The sequence below is a fragment of the Orbicella faveolata genome, unplaced genomic scaffold, assembly GCF_042242905.1.
Source record: "Orbicella faveolata isolate gen_17 unplaced genomic scaffold, um_ofav_v1 contig_36, whole genome shotgun sequence".
NCBI classification, from domain to species: domain Eukaryota; kingdom Metazoa; phylum Cnidaria; class Anthozoa; order Scleractinia; family Merulinidae; genus Orbicella; species Orbicella faveolata.
Window position 1 is genome coordinate 15,331,924 of NW_028301565.1, and position 14,120 is coordinate 15,346,043.

Consider the following 14,120-nt stretch of genomic DNA (forward strand, 5'->3'; position numbering starts at 1 on the left):
TTGAAAATTCTCTTTCGACTTACTCCTGGAAAATCCAGGAATCCTTTTTTTTTGTTTTTTTTCCTGGAATCATTTTTTCAAAAACAATAAAAACCCAACCAGGATGACTCAAAGCCAACGGAAATCAGTAAATCGATGCAATGATTCCTTGTGAATGTCTGGAAGAAATAGGCAAAGCTTGTCTGAAGCAGTTATTTTAGTGTCCACCAACAGACTTCAATCGCCACCCAAATCTTCTCTAGACAGCACAGGTTGAAGGGTAAACAAGTATTTATATATAAACACCAGTCAAGACCATTCTTTTGAAAGTACGTCAATCCCTTTATTCAGTTCAAAGTTCTATTGTTAAACTTTAGAACACAACTTGTAAAGTCAATCCTGTTTCTTTTGTGAATCTTAGTGTCCTTGTGTTTCCTTTATCATTTCTTTGTATTTTATTTGTCACGCCATAAAAGTTTTCTGTATTTGTTTTTTGTTCCGCCATAAGTTGTAAGTATTTGTTTTTAGTTCCGCCATAAGTTGTAAGTATTTGGTTTTAGTTCCGCCATAAGTTGTAAGTTTTTCGTTTTTTGTTCCGCCATAAGTCGTAAGTATTGGTATTTTTGCACTTGGGTTTGTTTCTTGTTGCACTTGGTTTCTTAACTTTTCTTTGGTAATGTTTTGTCCTTCTTTCACTTTTTTTTTCTTGAGATATGTTATCCTCTCAAACTTCGTCACATTATTTCAATATAAGATATCTGGAAGTCTTCAAATTGCATCAATAGTATTCATAAGTTTCAAAATGGTTAAGTCGATATTTTTGCAGTTGTATAAATTTCCTCCATCTCTGAATATTCAAATAATAGTAAGTTGTTTTTCATTTCGAAGCATAAATCTTTTTGCGATGTTAATCCTTTTCTCAAAACCTCATTTTCCATTTTTTTTTTCAATTTTTCTCTTTTTCGTTTTTTTTAGTATTTTTTGAATTTTTTGTTGTCACTGTCTTGTCACTCTAGACAGAAAGCAAAGGTGGAATAAAAAAATAAGGGAAGGAAAGACCTCACATAGCTGGTGGTTTTCTTGCGGAATGAAAACATGAATCGTGAGAGGAATGGAGAGGAGACAGACATTTCCTCTCCGTTCTCCTCGCAGACTTTTTTTCATCCACGCAAGAAACACCACCAACTATGCAGGTTGGTGTAGACCTAACTAGATGTTTGTCTACTGAAAAAAGCTGGACTCCTTCAGCTTGTGAACCACGTCAGCAATTTCCTTCTTCACGAGCAAACTGCTGGGATCGGACCCTGAATTCTGTTGATACCACACCAGTTGGAATCGTTCCTCCACATGGTGACAGAAATCTTGCTGCCGGAAAAGAAGGATATTTTATAAGGACTGAATTCGTTGAATTTCTTGTTCTGTCAAACGATAATCGATTTGAAACGCTCCTGCGAAGGGACTAATTACATGAAAAAGCACAAGATGGTCAAACGGCTTTTCTGCCTGACAGAATAGTCTAAAATTCAGAACTTAAATGATTAAATTATCGACCGTATTTTGTTCACATATACTCATAAGTGTTTCTGAAGTAACGTCAGATGATCATTAAGCATGGGATCGATAAAACATTTCTCTCTTTTCATCCTTGAGGTCCATTTTTGCCGTTTCATTTTTTTTCGCGAAAAATCTTTGTTTACTACATTGTTCGGATTCTGTAGCAGAGTAAAGTTTTTAAATTGTCTACAGAAAATATTGTTCCACAAATTCACAGGATTATTTGTTTTCGACGTGGACTTCTATTATTCCTGGGTATTATTTTCATAGATCTTTGTTTTCAGACATGCTGTCGATCACAGCCGAATATTTAAACAATAGTCTCGTCTCCTCATTGGACGATTTCTATGATATTTATAGATCTAGAGCTGACGTCAAACCATTTCCGCCGCGTTGGGTCTTTCGGTTTCGCTTTGGAAATATCGCTAAGGATAAGTAGCGCAGTCCTATAACAACAAGAACGGCCATTTTGTCAATCTTACGGTGACTTTAAAAATAGACTCTAACAAGCTTATAAATTCCATTTTAAGCTTACCCAACTTCCCAGTTCTGTCATCCGTGAGCTGCACTCTTCAGCCGCGATGGAACACATCTCCATCAGTTGGTGATTCTGGTGACGTTTCCCGTCCGCTGAAGCTGCCACAATAATCTCCCCGGCGATGACAATCAACATAGTGAGTTTACTCCAAGGAGAAGAAAATTCACTTCGATCAATCTCTTCTTCGAACTCATTCAACACCTTTCTGATGCTCTTTCCTGATTCAACCAGTGATCTAATGTTTGTGATATCAAATCCTTCTCGGACAGTTTCCGTCAACAAATATGCAGCTGTTGATTGCACAGAGTCCGAGCGAAAGCATGAATCCAATCCTAGCCTCTTTCTCGTGTAGAAATCCAGAAGAACCGTTAGATTCCTTTTCATTTCAAACTCGGTCAACAGTTTAACAAGATCCAGGCGTTGTATTTGACGCAGACCTTCAGTCAACCTTCCTACGTCTTCCCACGAAATCATTCCAGCGTGTTCGAGAGAGGTTAGTGTGGTTAAAATTCCAGTGTCTTCCACCGAAATCAGACCAGATCTAGAGTAGTAGAAACGGAGCTCTTGCTGTTGTTCTCGATCCAGTTTGCGAGCAATCTGAAGGAGAATAGCAGCGTAAGCTTGTCGGAGTTTACTGTTAGTTCCCTCGTTAGTCGTTAGTGACATGGCGGTGTCATCTATGGCGGCAGAGAGACCGAACGAAGGCATACCTGACCTTTTATATTCAGGAATTGCAAAGCAACCATCCTGATTGGGCATTGCTATCTTAAAAAAAAAGAGAAAGAAGAAACCAACATAGGCCCGCAAGGCGTACGGAAGTAAATTTTTGGACGATGAAGTCGATGATGATCATGCGCAGTTCCTGTGGCCTCCCCTGAATTTGCTTTCTGCACTTTTCTAGATTGAAAGCGTTCTTTTCTCCCGTGTACTCTATGCTGAAGGGTCCATATGTTATCAAACAGTTTGTTTTTCAATGTGTTAGGCCGTTAAGTTTCGATCGGCGAGTGGGTTTTTGAGGACTGTTGTAAAGGTATAAATCCTGAGTCGAAGTTAGAAGTCATCTTAGGTAGTAAGATTTTCATCCGATGATTCCTCCCTTTTTTATTTTATCTATGTAGATACAACGTTCAAATCTTGAAAAGCACTACGGCAAATGTACGAAATGCTTAAACGATTAGTTTCTCGACTTCAACGTGAAGTTCCAGGGATCCAGGTTTGATGATATGCGTTACAACTATAACCAGGTCAGAGAGGACTACATACGAGTTACAGATATTGTGTACGGGTGTGTGTTGGGGGCGAAGGGTGATAGGTGTGGCCTGTAGGTTTTGTCAACTTGGTTAGATTTCCGTGACGTTAGAGTCAGTTCTTACTGTTACGTTAGCTAGGCGTTTCAAGCGATCAGCTGTGAAAATCACCACAAGTTTGCTGATTTAGGCAAATGTCATCGAGAAGTTCTGGTACTGTCGATTTGTGTAGAGGAAGGGATTTGTTACACTGTCAGTATTCTGGTATATTTTCTAACTTGCCTGCTCACGAAGCACAGCAGTCACAGTTGCGTTAAAACCTAAATTTCCGAACGACTTTCTGGTCTATACTTCGGGCACTGGAGTTGAAAAGGATTCCATGATCAATCATCTGTCAAGGCAGTGCGACGGTGCAGAACAAGCTAGTGAAGATTGGCGTTCGACCTACAAAGCCTATGTACCGAATGTGCCCCGCCAATAATGACCAAACTTTCAAACTGCTCCATCGTCCTCCATCTATATAAATTACATGCAGTATTGCAGAATACTCAGGGAAACAAAAACATTGTCAACGAAACATTTTAACGTCACATCCATTTTATTGAAAGTTATAAAGTTGAACATTTACATGACAACCTTCATACGACAATCCATGTTTGGGTTTTTTATAATTAGCTCTTATTAACCGAGCTGGAGGTCTGTATGGGACAATCTTGACCGAGGTCGTGAGACCGAACGCAGTGAGGTCTGTACACGAGACCGAGGTCAAGATTCTCCCATACAGACCGACTTAGCTCGGTTAATAAGATGTTTATTATATGGCAAAGAAAAAAAAATTTAATTCGTTTAATGTAACTGGTTTGCTGACATTTTGCTTGCGAACGGCGATGAACTTAACTTAAACCTGCCGAAATTTGCTTGCTCTCTTTACCTTTTTTTTTTATGTCATCAGGCTTTTTGGCACTTCCATAAATGATTGAGAAGAAAATAAAAGAAAATGGTGAACATTTTTGTATTTTAGCTTGCTACTTTTTCAACGCAAAATGAAACCGGTCTAGGTGCCGGTCTAGATGGGAAAATCTAGACCACGGTCAATATCGATTTCAGCCAATCAAATTCGTGAATTCGGTAGTTCCCAGTCCTTGTGAGACACAGCCATATAACAACATCACATATTACAATTATCCAAGTCGCCGTGTGGATAATTGTCATATTTTAAAAGTACATAATATTTAGTCATCATTATCAATTGTTCATACCAAACCTTGTATGCAAAACGATAATACTTTGTCATTATCATCATTTACTCATATCCAAAATTGTATGCAAACGGTATTATTTGTTATTGTTATCAATTGTTCATATCATAACTTGTATACTAAACGCTCTAGCTCTTTGATCGCATTGGCTACTTGTCTTTTCAAAGACAAGTTAGGCCGGCTGCTTCCAATGTCGTGTCTACGAAACACCAGATTGTGGCGCTCCTTCACATACGTAGAGAAATCGCCCTGCAATTTAGATAAGTATAAAAATATTATTTTTTTATTCAATACATAATACCGCGAAATAACAAACGAATAAATGAATGAATCAACGAATCAATCAATTAATTAATCAATCACTTAATCGATTGATCAATCAATTTATGCAACTGAAAATCTATTATTTTTAAAGACAAAGTGTAGCCAAAGATCTTTGGGGTTCTTGCCCGAGCTTCCGAGCATTCCTCTAACATCGACTCTTCCTTGAAAACCCTCCATTAGTTGAACGAGATACTCGGCCGCGTTCGTCGCCGATGGCTGGAGAAAGGGATGCAATCCATTCCTCTTCTTTTCATAGAAATTGAGAAGAATGGAAAGGTCTCTTTTTATATCGAACGCAGTCAGTTTCACAACTAAATCTTCTCTTCCAACGTCATGTAAACATTCCTTCAGGAAGGTAACGTCGACCCAGGACATCTTCCCAGCATCCTCCAAAGAACGGAAAAGAGTCAGACCTCTTTTAACTCGTCTTGGAACTAGCCCAGCGCAAAGAAATTGAAGTTCTTCCACAGGCTTCCCAAGCTCAAAATACGTGGTGTATGCGACAGCTTGTGTATATAGAGAATTGTATGGGAAAATCACCGATCGTAAAAACAATTGTGTAGATAACTATCTCATTTGAAATAATGTTTCCTTACCTCAAATGTGTCGCGTACTTGTCTCTTGTGCCGATTTTAAAGCCATTCTGACGCCGTTTAGTGAAGTTATTCGAAACCGTTGTTCCGTTGTTTCTAGCTCCTTTACGAGGAGAGACAACGGTTTACCACTCGAACATAAAATCCATATCTTCTCACCACCGTGTAATATCCTCTATATATGGCATTGCGTAACAATGTAAATATACGGTTTGTATGGCAATTTATTATATGGCTGTGTCTCACAAGCACTGGGAACTACCGATTTTACGAATTTGATTGGCTGAAATCGATATTGACCGCGGTCTAGATTTTCTCATCTAGACCGCCATCTAGACCGGTTTCATTTTGCGTTGAAAAAGTAGCAAACTAAAATACAAAAATGTTCACCATTTTCTTTTATTTTCTGCTCAATCATTTATAGAACTGCCAAAAAGCCCGATGACAAAAAAAAAAAAAAAGTAAAGAGGACGAGCAAATTTCAGCACGTTTAAGTTAAGCTCATCACCGTTTGCAAGCAAAATGTCAGCAAACCAGTTACATTAAACAAATTTAAGTTTTCTTCTTTGCCATATAATAAACATGTTATTAACCGAGCTAAGTCGGTCTGTATGGGAGAATCTTGACCTCGGTCGTGTGTACAGACCTCACTGCGTTCGGTCTGTACTCACGACCTTGGTCAAGATTCTCCCATACAGACCTCCTGCTCGGTTAATAAAAGCTAAGTAACGATCGTATGTGAGAGCTCGAAATATGGAAAAGAAAGTGAATAAAAACGACTTACTTCGACTCCTCTGTGGGTTACGTTTGTTTCCATGCAGTTTTGGGGCCGTTTCAATGCGATAGAGAATGTATATAGAGAGCAAAACAATGAAACTGTAACTCGCTGGAATCGAGTACAGCAGTTTCTTTAAAACCTAAATTTCCAAACGTTTTTCTGATCCCTACTCCGCGTACTGGAGTTGAAAATAATTCTATGATCAAGCGTCTGTCAAGGAAGTGCTACGATGTAAAATGAAACTAGACTTGTTATATGAGGTGTATAAATGGTCAACACCGGTCTGCCCGGGGGACTCCCATATAAAAGGGCGGTGGTACTCGTCGTACCTTTTAGGGGTTAAAAACGCAGTTTTGATACCTCTTGGGGTGCTCAGCCTCAGCTGTACCTTTTACGGTATTAAGCCGAAAAATATGATAGGAGATAATGTGCTGTTTTAGAAATGGTACCTCTTAGAGGTGAAAACAATTTCAAGCCACACTCACAAAGCAGGATCTTGGTAGCTCTTCTCAACCCCGTCCTTTTTATCTGGGAGTCACTCTCCCCCTCCCTCCCCTTCCCCCCCCCCCCCCGCCCCCCACCAGGCAGGCTGCCGGCATTGATGACAAATGTCATCGCCAAAGCAAATTGCACTTCGTGGCGTTCGACCTGCAAGTCTTAATCCCGTGTTTTACACCCGTTTTCAGTGTTACGTGCATAGGCGACATCTTTCGATCATCTCTCGACATTCCATCTTTCGCCGACATGCTATGTAAACGGCTGAAATACCGTTTACCTGTGAAACTAGCAATTTTTTCGGTTATTAACGGAACAAATGACAAGTATATGATAATTACTGACTTCAAATGAATGAAGAAGATTGTGGACTCCCGATTTACGGAATAATGCAAATGATTTTTAATAGTGTAGTCGATCGGCTCTCAATAGTGACTTCCGGTAGAATTGGGCCGCTACCGCTCAGTTGATATTCGAAAGATGTAAACATTCAAAGCAGTCGATTTATCCCTCACATAATGCTTTCTTGATACTCCTAGCCTTAATTTGATGTCAAATAAATCGATCTTTTATGACTAAAAGTCGAGTTCGACGGTAAAGAAGACACTTGCGCTTACATTTTGACGTAGGCCAGGTTACATAGCATGTCGAAAGATGGCATGTCGAGAGATAGTTGCTATGCACGTAACACTGAAAGCGGATGTAATTTTTTACCCTGCAAATAAGATCGTACTCTCAAATTGCTCCATGATCCTCCCTGTATATGAAATGTGGCAGAATACTCCAGGAAATAGAAACACATTGTCCACGAAATATCTTAACGTCACATCCAGTTTATTGAAAGTTATGAAGTTGAACACTTACATGACAACCTCTGTATGACAATCCGTTTCAAATGTTATTTGTTATGCCGTTAAATGTAACAATTATCCAAGCCGCCAAGTGGATAATTTTCATATTTTAACCGTACATAATATTAATTCGTATTCGTAGGTTATAAACCTCATTGATGTTGCATTAACAGGGTTCATATGCTTAAAAATCTTATTAATATCAGTCGCTTTCGTAACTGAAATTCATATCTTCAGCCGTCTAGCCAAGCTGACACTGTGGTAAAGTTTTAAATCTTACAAACCATTTCTAGTACTTGTTGCTTTCGCAACTGAAATTCCTATAACTTCAGCCGTCTGGCCGAGCTGACACTGACGTAAAGTTTAAAATGTTACAAACCATTTCTAATACTTGTTGCTTTCGCAACTGAAATTCATATAACTTCAGTTCAGCCGTCTGGCCAAGCTGACACTGACGTAAAGTTTTAAATGTTACAAACCATTTCTAATACTTGTTGCTTTCGCAACTGAAATTCATATAACTTCAGTTCAGCCGTCTGGCCAAGCTGACACTGACGTAAAGTTTTAAATGTTACAAACCATTTCTAATGCTTGTCGCTTTCGCAATTGAAATTCCTATAACTTCAGCCGTCTGGCCGAGCTGACACTGACGTAAAGTTTAAAATGTTTCAAACCATTTCTAATACTTGTTGCTCTCGCAACTGAAATTCATATAACTTCAGTTCAGCCGTCTGGCGAAGCTGACACTGTGGTAAAGTTTTAAATGTTACAAACCATTTCTAATACTTGTTGCTTTCGCAATTGAAATTCATATAACTTCAGCCGTCTGGCCAAGCAGACACTGTTGTAAAGTTTTAAATGTTACAAACCATTTCTAATGCTTGTTGCTTTCGCAATTGAAATTCATATAACTTCAGCCGTCTGGCCAAGCTGACACTGACGTAAAGTTTAAAATGTTTCAAACCATTTCTAATACTTGTTGCTTTCGCAACTGAAATTCATATAACTTCAGTTCAGCCGTCTGGCGAAGCTGACACTGTGGTAAAGTTTTAAATGTTACAAACCATTTCTAATACTTGTTGCTTTCGCAATTGAAATTCATATAACTTCAGCCGTCTGGCCAAGCAGACACTGTTGTAAAGTTTTAAATGTTACAAACCATTTCTAATGCTTGTTGCTTTCGCAATTGAAATTCATATAACTTCAGCCGTCTGGCCAAGCTGACACTGTGGTAAAGTTTAAAATCTTACAAACCATTTCTAATACTTGTTGCTTTCGCAACTGAAATTCATATAACTTCAGTTCAGCCGTCTGGCGAAGCTGACACTGTGGTAAAGTTTTAAATGTTACAAACCATTTCTAATACTTGTTGCTTTCGCAATTGAAATTCATATAACTTCAGTTCAGCCGTCTGGCGAAGCTGACACTGTGGTAAAGTTTTAAATGTTACAAACCATTTCTAATACTTGTTGCTCTCGCAACTGAAATTCATATAACTTCAGTTCAGCCGTCTGGCGAAGCTGACACTGTGGTAAAGTTTTAAATGTTACAAACCATTTCTAATACTTGTTGCTTTCGCAATTGAAATTCATATAACTTCAGCCGTCTGGCCAAGCAGACACTGTTGTAAAGTTTTAAATGTTACAAACCATTTCTAATGCTTGTTGCTTTCGCAATTGAAATTCATATAACTTCAGCCGTCTGGCCAAGCTGACACTGTGGTAAAGTTTAAAATCTTACAAACCATTTCTAATACTTGTTGCTTTCGCAACTGAAATTCATATAACTTCAGTTCAGCCGTCTGGCGAAGCTGACACTGTGGTAAAGTTTTAAATGTTACAAACCATTTCTAATACTTGTTGCTTTCGCAATTGAAATTCATATAACTTCAGCCGTCTGGCCAAGCAGACACTGTTGTAAAGTTTTAAATGTTACAAACCATTTCTAATGCTTGTTGCTTTCGCAATTGAAATTCATATAACTTCAGCCGTCTGGCCGAGCAGACACTGTGGTAAAGTTTTAAATGTTACAAACCATTTCTAATACTTGGTGCTTTCGCAATTGAAATTCATATAACTTCAGCCGTCTGGCGAAGCTGACACTGTGATAAAGTTTTAAATCTTACAAACCATTTCTAGTACTTGTTGCTTTCCCAATTGAAATCCATATAACTTCAGCCGTCTGGCCAAGCTGACACTGACATAAAGTTTAAAATCTTACAAACCATTTCTAATACTTGTTGCTTTCGCAACTGAAATTCATATAACTTATTTTCCACTTTTTTCATTTCATGAAATGCGTATAACGTATTTTCCATTTTTTTCATTTTTTTTCTTTTTTTCTGAAAGGGGTTCATCAGTTTGTCTGTACTTGTTAGTCTCGTCGAGTTATGTAATTATTTATGAGTATAGTCTATATTGCAAAGCAGAAGGTATCTGCTAACCGTTTAACTAGTTCAGCTCTTTGCTTCTGCAAAGACAAATTAGGGTTGGATTCCATGTTCTGCTGATCATGATGGTAAACTCGATTATATATCTTCTTCACTTGGATACAGAAATCTTCCTTTAAATAAAATAAAATAAAATGAAAATTTCTTTAGTTCGCTTGACTACTTCAAGTATATAACCTTAACTTACTGAGGAGAAAAAATGTGATTGCGAAATCTTGAGGCTGCAACATAACCTGAAATCTGCAAATGCGAGTGAGCACTGATGAAAGTTTACGATTGCTCTATCGTTCCACATCGCATTGTGTAACACTTAACACGACATATGCAGGTAACACAGGTAATGCGTCACTTCTCTCCAGAACTCTCATTTGTGGTTATTCTTCTCAGTTAACGTACTGTAACTGAAACTGCATCAAAACTTGACATACTATAGTTGACTAGCGCCACTTAAAACAAAAAAAATGTCTGTCAGTTTTGTGAAAAGTCCTAAAATGACATCCGCCATATGTCTTTCTATCACTTTCGTTATACCGGATCACGTGTTAAGACCCAACCAATCACATAAGTATTGAACTATTTTGTCACCAGCCGAATTCACCAGCCGCAAAACTATATCAAAACAAATCGATTGCAAAATGACGATTCAAAATAGAGCCTGCTTAGCGTGCGATTTCGCTTTCTAAGCAAAACGTAGAGTAATTTATACAAACTGTAATTCGTTACTAAGCTTACCCAACTTCCTAGTTCAGTCATCCGAGAGCAGAGCTCATCAGCCGCGGTCGAACACAAGTCCGTCACTGGTGCTTGTAGTCCTTCGTTATTGTAAGCGACGGCTATGATTTCTCCGGCGATAACAACGAGCATAGTAAATTCATTCCAGGAAAAAGTTAGTTCACCACAGTCAATCTCATCTTCAAAATCCACTAACGCTTTCCTCATGTCTTTACAACATTCTACTGTTAAGCTTATCGATGTGACGTCAACTTTGTCTCTTGCGACCTCCATAAGTCTTACTAAATGTCCAACTATTCTTTTCACAGATACAGAACAGCAATGTAAATCCAAGTTTAGAATCTTCCTCGCATAGAAATCCAGAAGAAGTGTCAAATCCCGCTTGATTTCATACTCGGTCAACTCTTTAACAATATCGAATCTATTAATTTTACGCATAGCTTCTTTCACAAAATTTACATCTTCCCACGAAATCTTTCCCTTGTACTCCAAAGAACGTAATATATCAATTGTATCAGTAACCTGTTTCGAAATAAGTCCATTGCAGTAATGTAGCAGCTTCTTTTGATGTTCCTCATCTAATTTAAATGAAATTTTAAGTAAAACACTGTTGTAATCTTGTAGAAGTTTGTCAGTCATCGTTCGTGTTAATGGTGTCATGGCGGCTGAATAAGTAACAGTTAGACGAGTCGGCATGCCAACATTTTATACCCCAGAATGTTTAACAACACCAAAATAGGAAAATGTAATGACGTGTTTAATGGATCGTCCCAGGCGACCGCTCGAGCAAAAGTGAGAGTTGTTGTGTGATAACAAGTGCCCGGATGTTTTGCAAAGTATTTTATCCATACGCGGTGTTTCCGGCAATCTGTAAATCTGTTATGGCGTAAAAGACCGGCAATTTCTACACTGAAAACGTCTCGCCCATCGGTTAAGTATCGGCGCTATCGGCGTATCATCACTGACCCACCGGTTTTCAAAACGTTTTTAGCCCCCTTCAGCATGGTTTACACATTTGTTTAAAGATCTTGTTTTGTGCCCGAATTTAAATGCATAATAATGATAATGCTCAGTGATAAGAAGTTGTCTGCTACTAATATGTAATTACTTAAGGAGTTTCTGTTGAGCGTTAATCACTTCGTAGCAAATGTTGGACTAAGCGAGACCGTATATTGCTTATTTCTACTAGAAACATTCCAGGAGATGATGTCAGAGGCACTTGTGTCAATTTGCTTGCAGTTGTGTGATTATTGTGGAGTTTTTGTTAGCCGGACAGGGAAGGAAATGAGGAACTGACCTCACGAGTCTGACCTCACGATTCACGCAAGTTAACAATGATGCTAAAGAGGTTTTGAACATTTTTATCTTGAAATTCCAATCAGCCTGACCTATATTTATGTTTTCATTGGTGGTAACTAGTTGGCTGTATATCAGTTTAATCAGCCCAGTCGATTGAAGGACGGTTATTTATACGTAAGTCTGTTTTCCGGAACGGATGAGAACTGATGAATTTCTCACAGGACGCCGGACACTTGAAAACGGCGGTTTCGTAAGTTATCAAACGTGCGCATACAAAATACTCGTTAAGTGGTGTTATAATACCGAGTCATAGAAGTGATTATTTACAAAAGATAGTCGTGATATCAAAGGTCCTCAAAGAACACAAGTTGTGCAAAAGACTTGGGAAAACATCGGCAACAATCCAACAATTTGCATCAGTGCGAGTGTATCTTGAATACGTACAGTTCTGGATTAAATACCAAGTTGATGGTATAATTAATTACTTAGTTTGAACGCGTGGGTTCAGTATAGGCTGTAAAGTATAATATTTTTAAAATGCCTTCTGGGCGTACCGTATTGTTTGCTATGGCGGCATTTATATATGCATATTTGACAGAAATAACTGCTTTCAATTGGAAACACCGAAGAGGCTCCATCCTCTACTGTCTTGTTTGAAATCATTCTTTGTCGCTCCTAAAGTCGACCAAGCAACCTGCTTGAGTTCAGTTTCATATTTTAGAAGCTGGCAAAAACTATGAAAGTACTGAACCAGCCTCAGTACCCAGAACCATAAGACAGTAGTCAAAATATGGATACTTTTTTCAAACATGCTTGAATAAGCAGAAAAGCAACTGATACTCATGCATGAAGAAGAAAACGGTTATGCAAATTTCGAAGGCTTCTGCAATGGTCATGTTAGTGGTTGTGATAGTGGTAGTGGTAGCGAAAGAGGCCGGCAGTAGAAATAGACTCAGGCTTTAGCAGTGGTGAGGCATTGGTAATGATTTGGTAGTGGTAGTGGTAGACAATTGTGAGTGGAAGTGTCAGCACCGTTGGTAGTGGAAGTAGCATGAAAGTGGCAGTGGCATGCCAGGGTTTGCGTATTTAAACTGTTAAAATGGTTTATAACATTAGATTAGCTTGGCCACTACATCTTCCCAGTTCTTGCATTGTGCTCTTCAGCCGCAGTGGAACACATCTCCACCAGTTGCTGATTCTGGTGACGTTTGCCGTTCGCTGAAGCTGCCCCAATAATTTCTCCCACGACAACAATTAGCATAGTTTAGTTTAGACAGTTTACGCCAAGGGGAAGATTGCTTACTACGACCATTTCTTTCCTCGAAACCATGTAACACCTTCAATTTTTGAAATTCTTGCTCAGTTCGACAAATGACCTAACGTTTCCAATCCAAGTCCTTTTCTCTTGTATAAATCTAGAAGAACCGTTAGATTCCTTTCCATTTTAAACTCGGTCATCAGTTTGAGAAGATTCAACCGTTTTATTTGACGCACCTTGCTATGTCTTCCAACGAAATCATTCCAGCATGTTCAAATGGAGTTAAGTCAGTTAAAAAATTCCAGTGTCTTCCACGAGAATCAGACCAGATCTAGAGTAGTATAAACAAAGTCCTTGCTGCTGATCTCGGTCCAGATTTTGAGTAGTGTGAGCAGCATAATCTTGTGGAAGTGCATTGTTATTATATTATCCTCGTTTGACAGAGACAAGGCCACTAGAATGAATGCATGTACCTGAACTTTTATATTCAGGAACTGAAAAAAAAAAACGCCCTGATAGGGAATCAATATCTTATAGAAAAAGAAGGCCCATAGCCACTCAAGTCGAAACATAGGCCTGCAATGCGGGCAAAAATTATGCCATTTTGGTCCCCAGTGCTATTCGTTACAAAACGTCGTTGCGAGTTCGCAGACCACGTGACCAAAAGAAACAGAGGTTCTGAGGATGGAGTTATTTTTGGACTATAGCGTCAAGGATGATCTTGCGCAGTTCTTGCAGCTTCCCCTGAATTTTCAATCGTGAGT

General features: G+C 38.7%; 2 protein-coding genes and 1 pseudogene across 2 annotated transcripts; all 3 read right to left on the bottom strand.

Annotated features, from left to right (window-relative positions):
• Positions 1 to 297: 297 nt before the first annotated feature.
• LOC110055917 (uncharacterized) lies at positions 298 to 2,845 on the bottom strand. The gene is made up of 2 exons (XM_020762345.2): positions 2,069 to 2,845; positions 298 to 1,344 (listed from the first exon to the last, which is right to left on the bottom strand). Exons 1-2 carry the CDS (start codon positions 2,828 to 2,830, stop codon positions 1,201 to 1,203), a joined length of 906 nt encoding a protein of 301 aa, XP_020618004.2. The 5' UTR covers positions 2,831 to 2,845; the 3' UTR covers positions 298 to 1,200.
• Positions 2,846 to 7,580: 4,735 nt separating this feature from the next.
• LOC110055987 (uncharacterized) lies at positions 7,581 to 11,486 on the bottom strand. Its single transcript, XM_089275523.1, has 2 exons — positions 10,800 to 11,486; positions 7,581 to 10,180 (listed from the first exon to the last, which is right to left on the bottom strand). The coding sequence occupies exons 1-2, from the start codon at positions 11,457 to 11,459 to the stop codon at positions 10,031 to 10,033; spliced, it is 810 nt and encodes a 269-aa protein (XP_089131649.1). The 5' UTR covers positions 11,460 to 11,486; the 3' UTR covers positions 7,581 to 10,030.
• Positions 11,487 to 13,172: 1,686 nt separating this feature from the next.
• On the bottom strand, positions 13,173 to 13,773 carry LOC149102393 (uncharacterized; annotated as a pseudogene).
• Between the last annotated feature and the right edge of the window lie 347 nt (positions 13,774 to 14,120).